General features: G+C 45.3%; 1 protein-coding gene across 3 annotated transcripts in view; it reads left to right on the top strand.

Moving 5' to 3' along the window:
• Ltbp1 (latent transforming growth factor beta binding protein 1) overlaps positions 1 to 13201 on the top strand; it is a 384816-nt gene that overhangs the window by 58577 nt on the left and 313038 nt on the right. For all 3 annotated transcript variants that reach the window (XM_038319233.1, XM_038319232.1, XM_038319231.1), the window contains exon 3: positions 1130 to 1421. In XM_038319233.1, coding sequence (XP_038175161.1) covers positions 1130 to 1421 — 292 coding nt within the window. The remainder of the gene's footprint in view (positions 1 to 1129; positions 1422 to 13201) is intronic.

The raw sequence follows: 13201 nt of genomic DNA, 5'->3' as shown, positions 1-13201 counted from the left end.
ACACACAAAGAGGTGTCATGAGCTTCTGTAATACCGTCCTCACTTCCAGCACAGAAGGCTGGGGTCAGGAGAGTTTCCTGGAGTGTGTTGGCATCAGCCTAGGAAAAATGATAACTTCTAGGCTCCTTGGAGAGATTGCCCACACCCACAAATAAGCCCGAAAGCAATTGGGAAAGATATTCCAATATAACCCTCTGTTATTTTTTTTTGGGGGGGGGGCGTTGGGGGTGATTTTAAGACAGAGTTTCTTTGTGTAGTCTTGGCTGTTGTAAAACTAGCTCTGTAGACCAAGTTGGCTCCAAACTCACAGAGGTCCACCTGCTTCTGCCTCCCCGCTGCTAGGATTAAAGGTGTGCACCACAGCCACTCTTATAAAGGAACACATGTAATTGGATCTGGCTTATTGCTCAGAGGTTTAGTTCGTTACTGCCATGGTGGGAAGCATGGCGGCGCACAGGCAGACATGGTGCTGGAGAGGTACCCGTGAGTTCTCTTTCCAGATCAGCAGGCAAAAGGAAGAGAGAGAGGGAGACCCTGGGCCTGCCTGGCTTGAACATCTGAAACCCCCAAGAGCATGCCCAGTGTCACACTTTCTCCAATGAGGCCACCCCTACTTCATCAAGGCCACAGCCCCTAGCAGTGCCTCTCAGTATAGGCCTATGTGGCCATTTCATTTGAGCCACTGCAGGATGCTTTCTCACTTTAAAAAAACAATCTGTGGTGCACTATGGGAAGGTAGCTATAATATAATGGTTGAGAATAATGCTTTTGTCGCCAACTCACTTGGGTTTGAATCCTAACTTCTATTTTTCCTAACAATTGTTTAATCTTTGTTAAGCCATTTAACCTTTGCATTTGTTCCTTTATCCATAAAATGGGCATAATAAAATATCTACTAAAAACACTTTCTGGGAATTAAGTTTGATTACATGTATATATTAAGTTTCATATGTATATATAAAAAGGACCTGTCACATAGGTGGCCACTACCAGGTACTAGTTGTCACCACCACCACCATCATCATGGCTTTCTCAGGGGAGCGTCCAATGGCACTGTTATCCCTTTGGAAGAACGAGTGAAGTCTACTGCGCTTTTCTTCAAAACTCTGTCTTCTGTTGTCTTCTGCAGCAAGCTGTGTTCCGCCATGCCAGAATGGAGGGATGTGTCTCCGGCCTCAGCTCTGTGTGTGTAAGCCAGGGACAAAGGGCAAAGCCTGCGAGACCACAACTTCTCAGGACACCGTGTCACCCGTCTTTGGAGGACAGAATCCCGGGTCCTCTTGGGTCCCTCCTGAGCAAGCAGCAAAGCATGCTTCAACCACTAAGGCCGACACTCTACCAAGGGTCAGTCCGGTGGCTCAGATGACCCTGACCCTCAAGCCGAAGCCTTCCGTGGGACTCTCCCAGCAGATCCATTCTCAGTGAGTGTTTTCGACTTGCGTCTATCCTGGATGCACATTAGCTGCTCCTGAGCACACTGCTTTAGACAGCTCTCCTTGGCAACATTCGCAGAGCGAGGCTCATGTACCACGTCTTGTAAAGATACTTGGTTTGATGGGTGACTTTCACCTAAGTGTAAACCATAGTGGGGCTAGGATTATAGGGATCAGAGTTGGAAGGGACTGATAAGCAGAGTTGTTTGATTGTGGAGTTGTAGATTTAAGGATTCTTCCTCTGGGGGGTCCGGAGAGATGGCTTGTCAGTTAAGAGCACCGGCTTCTCTGCCGGAGGACTTGGGTTGAAGTCCCTGAATCCACATTTTGGCTCACAAATGTCGGGTAACTCTGGTTCCAGAGCATTGATGCCTTCCTGCCTCTGCAGGCCTGGGTATGCACGAGTTACACAGGCATGTGAGCAGGCAAAATACCCATAACACATGAGATAAAATAGCTTTTTTAAAAAAAAGAACTTCAAAATAATTCTTTTATGGGGTGGGGGTGGTTCAGAGTCCCGAAACAGTAACTTAGAAGGAGAAACATGCAGGTGTATAATGGGAGAGAAAAGGGTTTAGCTTTGCGGAGGAGAGAGACCTATTTGGAGGTAACTTCAGCTTCAAATTAAGTGTACCCACTCTGAACACCACACAATGTCTGCCTCACTTGCCATGCAAGCCCAGTTTTGGTGAATGAGGTTGCTTTCTATTTATGGGAACTTTTTTTTCCTACTTCTTCTTGCTCTTCGGGGAGCACTAAACACAGTGTCAACTCAGGGATAAGAAAAATTGCCCTTGACTTCCTGTGACTTTTGTGGCAAACAGCCCACAGAGGGGCCCTTGTCTAACTGTCTCCTCTTAATGAGCAGCTCCACGTGGATAATGAGATGCTGAAGTTGCTGCAAGCATCTCTTGTCATTCGTGTGGGGTGTCAGATACAGGAAGCCCCTAACTTAAAGAGAGACTTGACCCCAGTTCATTTGTAAGTCACCTGCTTGGAATTTGGAAGGCATTTTCCCTGTTAGCCCACGGAGGTCATCTGATCTGTTGAAAAGCCCCCCCCATCCGCGTTCATGCTTCTCATTTGAATGGGCCACCTACTGTTCGTGCAGACTTGGTCTCTTCTCTCCCAAATCTCTCTCTCGGTTTTCCTTAATTTTCTCCACATCTCTACTTGTAATCTAATACTTTATATGACTACATTAATGTTCTGTCACGGACTAGGTGGAAACCTGGTGGTTTTGATAACACATTTTATATCTCATGGTGAGGAGCAAGCAATGATCCCTCAGAGCCTCCTGTGCGCCAGGTACTAGTTTAGAAATTGCACGCGGGTCAGCACTTTGTAACTTGCAGTGAGTCTGCACTGAATCCTGGAGATTAATCTTGTTTTTACAGATGAGCAAAGCCAGCTATAGAGTGATTGTCTTTTTCACAGTCTCACAGCTATTGGGTAAGCTGTCCCATTGGCGCTTAAACAGAGGTAGTCACGTCCATATTTGTGAAGGAAGAGCCAGGCAAACATTTTCTGTGAAAGATGAGATAATGAGCTATTTTATGCTCTGTGAGACAGGTGGTTTCTGTGGTTAATTGCAACAAACTGCAGCCCCACCACAGCGTGGACCATAGGTGACATTTATTTCATTCCCAGATTCTTTTAGTTGTGGAATTGAAATTTGAATTTCAAGTCACAAAATATTGTTCTTATTTAGATTTCTTTCTCAAGCATGTTTATCAATCGTGTGTGTGTGTGTGTGTGTGTGTGTGTGTGCGCGCGCACTAAATGTGTATGTATGCACCTGTGCAGACCATTGGTCAATATCAGGTATCTTTCTCTATGGCTAGTCCCCCCCCCATCACCCCCAGACCAGGCTGGCCTTAAATTCACAGAGATACACTTGCCTTGGCCTCCCCAGTGTTGGGATTAAAGGCATATATCACCAGATCTAGTCACTATATATATATATATATATGTATATGTATATATATATATGTATATATATATGTATATTTCCAGTATATACTCAACCTAGAGCTTCTGATTTGGCTAGACTGGCTGGCCACAGAGCCCTGGGCTACTGTCCCCCACCCAGCTCTGGGACTGCGGAGTGCTGCCATGTGTGGTTTGGATGTGGGTGCTGGGATACTCCGGCCCTTAGGCTTGAACAGCAAGCATTTCACCGAGTGAGTCACCTCCCAGTCATTTTCTCAGCATTTTTTGTTTGTTTGTTTTATTTATCTTTTGAAAATGTTTATAGTTTTAATTATTTCAGAGTTTCATATACATATATGATGAAATAAGATCATATTCATCTTCCATTTTCTCCTGAATCCCTTCTTCCCCAACTCCTTCTCCTCCAAGATGCCTCCATCTCAATTTCAGCTTCTCCTCCTCTTTCTTCTTCCTTTTCCTCCCCTCTTCTTCTTTTTCAGATAAATGTGCTAAGTCCAATTAGTTCTGCCCTTATGTGCATAGGTGGGGAGCCCAATGGAGCCTCGCTAGAGTGGCCACCTCCTCACCTACTTTCTTCAGTGGCTCTCAGCTGCCAGTAGCTCCTCGGTGAGGGGTGGGGCCATGAGACGGCCCCAGCCCAGGGTGGATCATTGCTGGCTTGTTCTTGTGCAGGTGACCCTCGTTGTGCGCCACAGCCACATCACACCCAGAAGACAGCATCTCACAGCAGCCCACCCCATCCTCCAGCTCTTAAGTTCTTTCCACCTCTTCTTCCTCCATGGCCCTAGTGCTAAGTGTGTGTGTGGGGGGGTTAATCAAGATGTCTCATATACGGCTGAGCCCCCACAGTCACTTATTTTCAGCCCTCTTATTAGTTATGAATATCTGCATTGACCGCTGACGGCTATCTACTGGGAAAAGAAGGCTTCCTGATCCAGGCTGAGAGCATCCCAGGTCTGTGGATAGAAGCATCAATGTTTAGAAGGCAATCTGACAGCCGTTTAAAACATGGAATGGTCATTCTTGCGCAAAAGCAGGCCGTGGCCTGGATGAGCTTGCTCACCTCTTTCTCTGGAGGCTAATGGTGACTATTTTGGTGCTAGAACGCAGATGTGACTGTGTGTCCCTGGGATGATTTATATCATGCTTAGACATCTCCCTTCTAGCATCGCTCTGATCTGAAGAACGAAAAATAGTTCTGCCTTGGATTCTGCTTTGGCGATCATGAGTAAGATTACTGTGTGTTGTTCTGACTTTTTTTCTAGCCCGATTACTTACGTAAACTGTGAAGTGAGTTACAAGAAATGTTACTCGACTTGACTGCCACCCGCCACCATTGACTGTGATTGCACGAGTGGATTCTTTGCAAAAATCGTTTGCCAGAGAAAGCTAAGGGAGCAACTTTAAAAAAAATCCTCCCTTCTTTAGGTGTGGGCATTGTAATTTAGGCAAGGATGTTATGAGGGAAATGAGAAGGCTGTTCTGTTCTCGGGGGGCACTGGGATCTTTGGGGGACCCTGAGAAAAATTAGGATAATGGTCAAGTCCTGGCCAGAATAGTCTGTGAGGCTAGATAATCTCAGCCAGCAGCCTTTGAAGCTGTTTTGCACGCAGAACTCTGAGGAAACTGTAACAGAAGCGCTCTGAGAAGCTGGATCTCCTGGCCACTCATTTTCATCAGTGTCTGGTCCCCTGGCTCTGAAAACACACAAACTTTCAAAAGTAACATACGCATCTGCATTAATACAAATATGGACTGTGTGCTGTACACAAGTCAGCCAAGGATGATTTTTTTTGTTTGATGTTTGAGCAGATAAAATATATGCCCCCCCCCATCTTGAAGGTTTATTTCTTTATGTCTGTAACCAAAATTTTCAGGGAGCCTCCCCAAATCAAATCTGACCTCTACCAACTTTGAATGAACTGTTTGTTTTCTGTGGAAACAAAAGCATAACCTCTTTCCCAGTGTAAAATATATTTGACTTCCATTTTGAAGTTAAGACATTTTTAAAAATATATAGGTTTCATTTAGCAGTTTCCATAATCCAATGTCTCTCAGAAGCTAGTATTTGTTCACCAGGCAATAAAAAATTCAAAGTCATCAAGACACCATACAGGATCCAGACTCCCTGTGTATTTTCTTCTCTATGTGGCTTATTTTTTATTATTTATAAACTATTTGCTTTTTTTCTATGACTGTATGTATCCATTTTCTGTTTTAAAGGTCACACTGTAACCTGTTTAGAGGTTTTTCTTCTGCCTGGATCTATCTTACTGAGCATCTGTAGTGATCTCTGATGGCATGAGACAAATGAACTGCTGTGTCAGCTGCTGGGCGTGGCTCATTTTAGCACTTGGTGCTGTCATATGGTGCTGGTAGCTGGCTCCATCACTGTCATTCTCTCTGTGCAGATCTTATCTGAGAGACCTTAGTCCCCAGGAAGTTGCATTGACTCTCTGTTCTGAACAACAGCTTCTTCTTCTTCTTCTTCTTCTTCTTCTTCTTCTTCTTCTTCTTCTTCTTCTTCTTCTTCTTCTTCTTCTTCTTCCTCTTCCTCTTCCTCTTCTTCCTCCTCCTCCTCCTCCTCCTCTTCCTCCTCCTTTTTCTTCTCCTTCCTCTTCCTCTTTTTCTTGCTTTCTCAGGCTTTATGTGCTGGATGCTAGATGCCATTTGTAACGAGCCTTTTTTTGTCCCTCCAGTCACCTTTCAAATAATGACACAGAGAGTTATTATTAATTATGAAAGCTCTGCTGATAGCTTAGTCTTGTTTCTAACTAGTTCTTATATCTTGAATTAACTCATATCTTTTAATCCGTTCTTTTTAGTGGCTTGGTTACCTTTTCTCTGTACTCCACATTCTTCTTCCTTGCCTTCTGGCTGGCAACTCCGTCTTCTTCTTCCCAGTGCTCTCTCTGCCCCCCGAATCCTGCCTAGCTATTGGCTATTTAGCTTTTTATTACCCAGTTACGGTGACATAGCTTCACAGTTTCCACAAGGCTGCAGCTTCATGTGGGACGTGGCTTTTGTTAGGTAAATGGCTCTGGATTCTGCAGCTGCCACATCCACATCAGAGCCACGCTTTGACTGGACGTGTGCATGTGGAGTGAGATGCTTTAGTCCGGAACCAAATATAAACACCGTGACCTGGGGACGCAGATTGCATTTACTCCAAATTCCACCTTCAACCTGGAACCTTTCCCTGAGTTTTTGCAGTAGCTTAAGAAAGAAGGTTATAAGTTGAGGCATTTTAAATACAGTGGTGGAAACATCAGGTAGGTGGTTTTAACAGACAGGGAAAGCACTACTATAGCCTGAGATGCTATGTAGGGACATTTTTAGCTCTTGGATCTATGAAGCTCAGGACATGTCATATGTTCTCAAGGAATTACCCAACCATTCTATACAATAGTGGGCAGAGCATAGGAGGGGGCTGGATCCCCTGGGAGTTACAGACATCTGCCGTGTGAGTGCTGAGAAGAGAACCCAGGTCCTCTGGAAGAGCAGCCAGTGCTCTTAACCACTGAGCCATCTCTCCAGCCCCTAAAGTCTTGTTGCTAACAGATGAAGTAGGTGATTAAGAATCATGAAAAGGATCTACTTGTAGACATAAAGTTGTGTAAAATGCCAAAAGAAACCTTTTGCATCCACTATCTGAAGTATTGAGTCTTGATCTTGGGTCCAGTTTCCACTCAGTCCATCTCTCTGTAAAGACGTTATCCTAGTGAAAGGGCAGCACACGAGCCATCACGCTCATTTCGGGAGTTCACAGTCTGCAGAGGGCAGAGGACTGATGAATGAGGCTGCAGAGAAATTAAACTTCAGACAGTGTCCTCAGAAAGCTGGAAGGATTTGAGGTGGGTAGGACAAAGCCCCAGGGGTGGCCATTAAATCCAGAACTGTGGGAGGTGAGGGCCAGAGCTCCGTGAATATTAATGCGAGGGGTTGGGCAGAGGCCTTAGGGTGGAGTGTGCCTGGAGAGTTTGAGGAGAAGCTCAGTTTGATAAAACCCTTTTGTTCCAATGGCACAGACAGGAGGCCCTGTGGGAGCAGACGCAGCAGCGTTAGATTAGATTAGGCAGGCGGCGGCTACACAGATTGGTTTTTACCTTTGGCTGAGACGGCTTTAAGGAATTTGACATTGGATGGGATACCCACAAGGCTCCTTAGGGACTTGAAGCAAGAAGCGGTTGTTTCCGGATGGTGGTGTGTTGACAAAGTGGAATCGGAGGTGCTCTCTGGAAAAGGCAGACTGGAAATTAGAAATTCAGCCAACTTGGGCATGCAGAACTGAGGAAGGTGTTTCCAGAGAGGTGATGGTTCAAGAGCTTGGTGTGCTAGTTATCTTTTCTAACTCAGGAGTCTGAGTCACCAAACATGTCTTGATGCACTGTGTGTGTGTGTGTGTGTGTGTGTGTGTGTGTGTATGTGTGTAATTCTGTAGGCTTAAAGCTATGAGTTTTGGCTAGGTCTCTTCTGATGTGGCAGACAGGTGATGACCAGGGGCAACCATCACCTGAAGTCATGGCTGATACCAAGGCTATCAATGAGCCAGGAGTACTCATTGCGAAGGTCGCTGATAGGAAGTCTCAACTCTGACACAGGAAGGTTTAGTCCCCTCCCTCGCCCCCCCCCCCCCCCCGTGGCCCTCCAACACGGCTGCTGACTTCTGAGTGACCCTAGAGCTGGAGAGCAGAGGGAAAGTCGGGGTGCCTTTGTAGTCAGTAGTGTTTAATGTGACAAACTCTCACAGCTTAGAAGTGGGTCATTAGGTCCACATTCATGAGTGGTAGAAGGGGTCACTGCTGAAAGGGAGGAAGAAGAAGGATTTGTGTACATATTTAAAAATGACAGTGATGGTTGAAGTCCGTTGTCTTCTTGGCAGAGGTGTAGAATTGCTTGGGCACCAGGCCTCTGGGCATGTCTGTGTAGATTCTCTTGAGGGCAGACTTGAGGTGGGGAGACCTAGCCAATGTGGGCGGTGCCATTCTCTGGCTGGGGTCCCGAGTATATAAGTGGGAACTGAGCAGTAGCATGTATTCATTGTTCTCTGTTCCTGACAGTGGATGTAATCAGCTGCCTCAAGCTCTTGCCTTACTGATTTCCCTGCTGCCATGGGCTTCCTTGCCACGATGGACCAAAACGACTGCTTTCTCCCTTGAGTTTCTTTGGCTAGAGAATTTTAACGCAGCAACAATAAGGGAAACTATGAAGGTCACTTTTAGGACATGGGTTGATGTAAGTGAAGAATATCAGCAATACAGATATTAAAAGGTGTGTGAAAACCAGATTATTGAATGTCATTTCAGTATAACAGTGCCCCCTCCCAAATAGAGAAACAAGCAAATGAAAAAATGAAAAAAAAAACACAATAAAAGCAAAGGTAAGAAAAGTTATAGTTTACAAAATCTTAAGAAACTCATTAACCAGTCACGGTAATTGGACCACACTGCTTATAAAAGAACAAAGATGGGTTATAGGGTAGTCAGGAAAATGTCTATGCTGATTAGAGTCCGAAAGGGTAGGGTTGGATTTGAGGGGGTCTGATGATGGCATTGGAAGAAGATCTCAGCAAAGCATCATCTATGAAGGTGCATGGTGTCTGAGATTTGGACCACAAAGTCCAGTGGATGGAGCGATGGTAGCTCGAGGTCAGCTATGCCGTGATAATTTTCGATGCAGAATGGTGGGTTACACAGGGGTTCCTTACAAAATTCTCTTTATATTTTGGGAATATTTTTGTTACAGACCATGTTTTTTAAAAAAAAGTTTTAAAATAGGAGCAAGATCCTTTGGAAGCTGCCCGTGCCTGAGGCATCTGCAGAATATCAGGACCAAAGGTAACCACAGCGGACCTGTGATCAGCTGTGACAGTCGTGGCAGTTCAGAGGAAGGAAGTGGGCCCAATCTTACCGCTGTGTCAACCTGGGCACCTGGCTAAACTTGGAAAGAGAGCCAGGTGTGACCCCTGCTTCCAACATGTGAGGAGGAGGGTGCTGGGCCTTTAAATCCTGGTGAGTTTTCCTGATCGCCTTGGTCCGGGAAAGTGTCTGGTACTTGGTTTGAAAAGGAAAGCCTGTGATAGAGCTTTGGGGTGAAGTAGGTGAGACCACACCCTGCACCCTACTAATGACTCAGTCAAGTGGGTGTCAGTAGGACAAGGATGGTTACTTGGTATGGAGAGACTGCCCAGTGTATTCTGGAAAAGCCAGAACCATGGTTTGGAGCTTTATTCTCGCTTTCCCGTGAGGTTTATTACTGCGCTGTTTCTGTTTCTTGGTGCCACATCATAGCCTCTGCATGAACTGAAGAGATGGCCAGATGATACTTCATTTTCCTGTACGTGAATGTCTGTTGTCACTTCAGATTCCTTCAAGTGTGGTGTGTGTGTGTGTGTGTGTGTGTGTGTGTGTGTGTGTGTATACAGGGTTTTTCACTGACCTGGAACTCAATACATAGTCTAGGACAGCTGGTCATTGAATCTCAGGGATCCTCCTGTTTCCATCTCCCCCGTCCTGGGATTAAAAAAGTGCCACCACACCCGAGTTATTATTTTTTTTAGCATGGGTTCTGTGTGGATCAAATCCAGGGTCTTAGGCTTGCAAGGCACAAGAGCTATTCCCCTCAGCCCCACATTCCTTTATTATTTTTTTTATCGACTGCTTCATAATTCTGGAGTGCAGCTTGGGTACCTGTCACACGTGCATCCTGTGCATGTTATTCAAGTGCAGACTGTGAGTGCCACCCCTGAAGGGCCACTGTTAGATGGTAGTCCCTGCCAGGGTCCGTCTTTGATTTGCATGTGAACAGGTGTGAATGCACACGAGCCATGGCTGTAGCAATAACTCCTGAAAGAGCACCAGTCAAAAGGGCTCAGCTCTTTTCAGCTCTGAGCTCTCTTTCATTACGTCACAGATACATTCATCTCAGGGCCGCTAAAAAGGCTTGCCAACAAGCTTGTAAAATACTGATTTTTTTAAAAATCCTTGTTATTCATGATGGGGGATACAGGCGCTGGCCATGGGAGACTGATGCAGAGCTCAAAGGGACATTGTTTATTTGTTAGGTCCCTTAGTTGTTTGGGGGAGTGTTGGTACAATGAGTGCCATTTTGCCAAGTGCAGAACTATTATCTACTGTGTGAGGAGGAAGCCCTTATGGAGGAGACAATGTGCCTGGTCCCCCTCTCTGAGCCTGAGCAGGAAGTCTGGTTTTACTCAGGATATAGATGTCAAATCTATCTGGAGAGCTCACACGCAGCCCGTCTTTTCTTTTCTTTTCTTTTTTTCTTTTTTTGTGGTCATTTTTCCCTCGTTTTTTTGGTATCCTGCTCTAACAAAAGAGGGTGCTTAGCTGGTCTGGAAAAACTAGGTTTTCCCTTTGAAGACACTGATAGTCGTCTTGACTGCCACTTCCTCTCATGGATGCGATGAAGGTAAAAGGAGCGAATTTGAATGTGTTCTTTTAAAAAAAAAAGGGACTAACTCAAAATGTGTTCTATATTTACCAAGCAAGTTTATAGTATGCCAGAAAGTTCCTAAATATAGAGGAGGTCTTTTAAAAGTCCACACAGAGGGGCGCCTTCTACTTTTAAAGTTCTTGAGAAATGAGTACTTGACATTTATCATGTGGGTTGGTTGATAGGGCACCGAGTGATGTCCCCGCAGTGAAGGTGGAAGGGGATGTGCAGCTTCAGCTCTGTCAGGCTCTTGCCTTCCCGGTGAGGAATTCCTGTGCTCGGGAATCTTCAAAACAGACATGTGCTGTCACCAAAGACAGGATACTTGGTGAAGTAGTCCTTCGAGTTCTCTGCCCTCAGCGATGACAGTAGCAGCCCACGAGTTTATTCTCTTTATTTGAACTTTCCCATACCTTCCTTTTTTTGTTCTCCAACAACAGAAAGCCTATTAGAAAGCTGTCTAGAGCTGAAGCTATGGAGAGATGCCCCTGGTTTTGCAGTGTGAAAGATGCCATTGGCACTTGGAGTGAACGTATTAGAACAGCTGAGATGTTTCAGCTCTTGAATTTTGCTACTATCCCCAAATGATCTCTCACACTGTAGTGGACACTGCTTAGCGTTGACCCTTCACCTGGGCCTCACAGAAGTGAACTCTCCCCCGCAACCCCTCCCCCGTCTGTTCTGAGCTTCCCTGTGTTTACAATGTTCCTGATAGTGTTCATGCAGTTCCTCCTCTCTGCACACACAGGCACCCAGAGGGGCTTCAACTGAGATTTGCATAAAATTAAAAATACTTCCTGCAAAGCTAAACATGGTGCATAGCTACAATTCCAGTGCTGTCTTATGCTTGTAGGCCAGCCAGTTTAGTAAGTGAGCTCCAGGATCTGTGAGCGACACTATTTTTTTAAAAAAAAGTAAGGTAGAGGAACTCAGTCCAGTGCTCTGATGTGGTTCTGTCACAATTGAGGCAGACTGGGAAGCCAACGATAATGGCGCTGGGATTTGTCTTTACTGCATGTACTGTTTTTTTTTTTTTTTTTTGGATCCTAGTTTATTTGGATGCACACCTTCCTAAGCCTGGATGGAGGGGGGAAGGCCTTGGACTTCCCACAGGTCAGGGTACTCTGCCTTCTCTTAGGACTGGAGGGGGAGGGGGCCAAAGGTGAGTGGAGGAGCTGGAGGAATGTGGGAGGAGGGGAGAAAGTGGAAATTTTGAATGGTATTGTTTATAAAGTAATAAAGAAAAAAAGGTAAGGTAGAGGGACTGCAGAGATGGCTGAGCAGTTCAGAGCACTCAGTTCTTAAGAGAGGACCTAGATTTGGTTTCTAGGACCCATGTGGTTGCTCACAACTGTCTGTAACTCTATCTCCAGGTGTTTCTGCACCCTCTTCTGGCCTCTGTGGGCACTGCACTCATATTGTGCAGAGCCGTACATGTAGGCAAAACACACACAAAATAAGTATTAGATCTTAAAAAATAATGTAGCTATGATAGAGAAAGACAATGGCTTCAGCATGTATACACATGAAAGTAGTAGAAGTCTTTCAAATTTTTCTGGTTTTGCCTGGAGGAAGAAAGGCATTGATAAAGTTGAAACCCCTGTCTGCAGTGTTCCATGGATACCCCTGCCCGCGGTGTTCCATGGATACCTCTGTCCGCGGTGTTCCATGGATACCCCTGTCCGCGGTGTTCCATGGATACCCTTGTCCGCAGTGTTCCATGGATACCCCTGCCCGTGGAGTTCCATGGATGCTTACAGTGCAGAAGTTACCTCTCCCCCTAGAATTATGCTGCCTGTGTTTGTAAAGCCCCAGGCTCTTGAATGCTGAGTCGGCATGCTTTACTGTACATCTGCCTGACAAGTCTTTGCTATCTGCCCGATGATGTGGAGGTAGAGCCAAGATGTTATAAAGTTGAAAAGTGAAGAACTCAATCCAAGGACTGCCAGAGATCATTTCAAGGGACCTTTGGGATGAGAATAAAAATTTGAACCAATGATTAGTTTTATCACCAAAGATGTCCTGTTTCACCTTTTAAACTTGGACTTACATGGAACTTAAAAGCAAAAGCAAACAATAGCTTATAGTTTAATGGTCACAGCAAAGTGGCTGCCTTCTGGCATGTGTGTCATCCACATTAAAGAGCAGGACATTTAAGCACAGCCCAGTGTCCCTAGACCTTCCTCCTTCCTCCTTCCCAAAGGGACTTTTCATATTCACAGACCTAGTCTGCCCATCTTTGAATTGTCTATTAGTAACATAGTGTGTTTCCCATTTAGTATTATACCTTCGGTCTTTCTGTGTAGTTGTGGACTATAGTTGGTTTATTTACATTGTCGATGGTTATTTCACCATGTGTG

The sequence above is a fragment of the Arvicola amphibius genome, chromosome 2, assembly GCF_903992535.2.
Source record: "Arvicola amphibius chromosome 2, mArvAmp1.2, whole genome shotgun sequence".
Classification (NCBI taxonomy): Eukaryota; Metazoa; Chordata; class Mammalia; order Rodentia; family Cricetidae; genus Arvicola; species Arvicola amphibius.
Note: the sequence above shows the minus strand (reverse complement) of the source record. Positions and strands in the feature narration are given on the sequence as shown.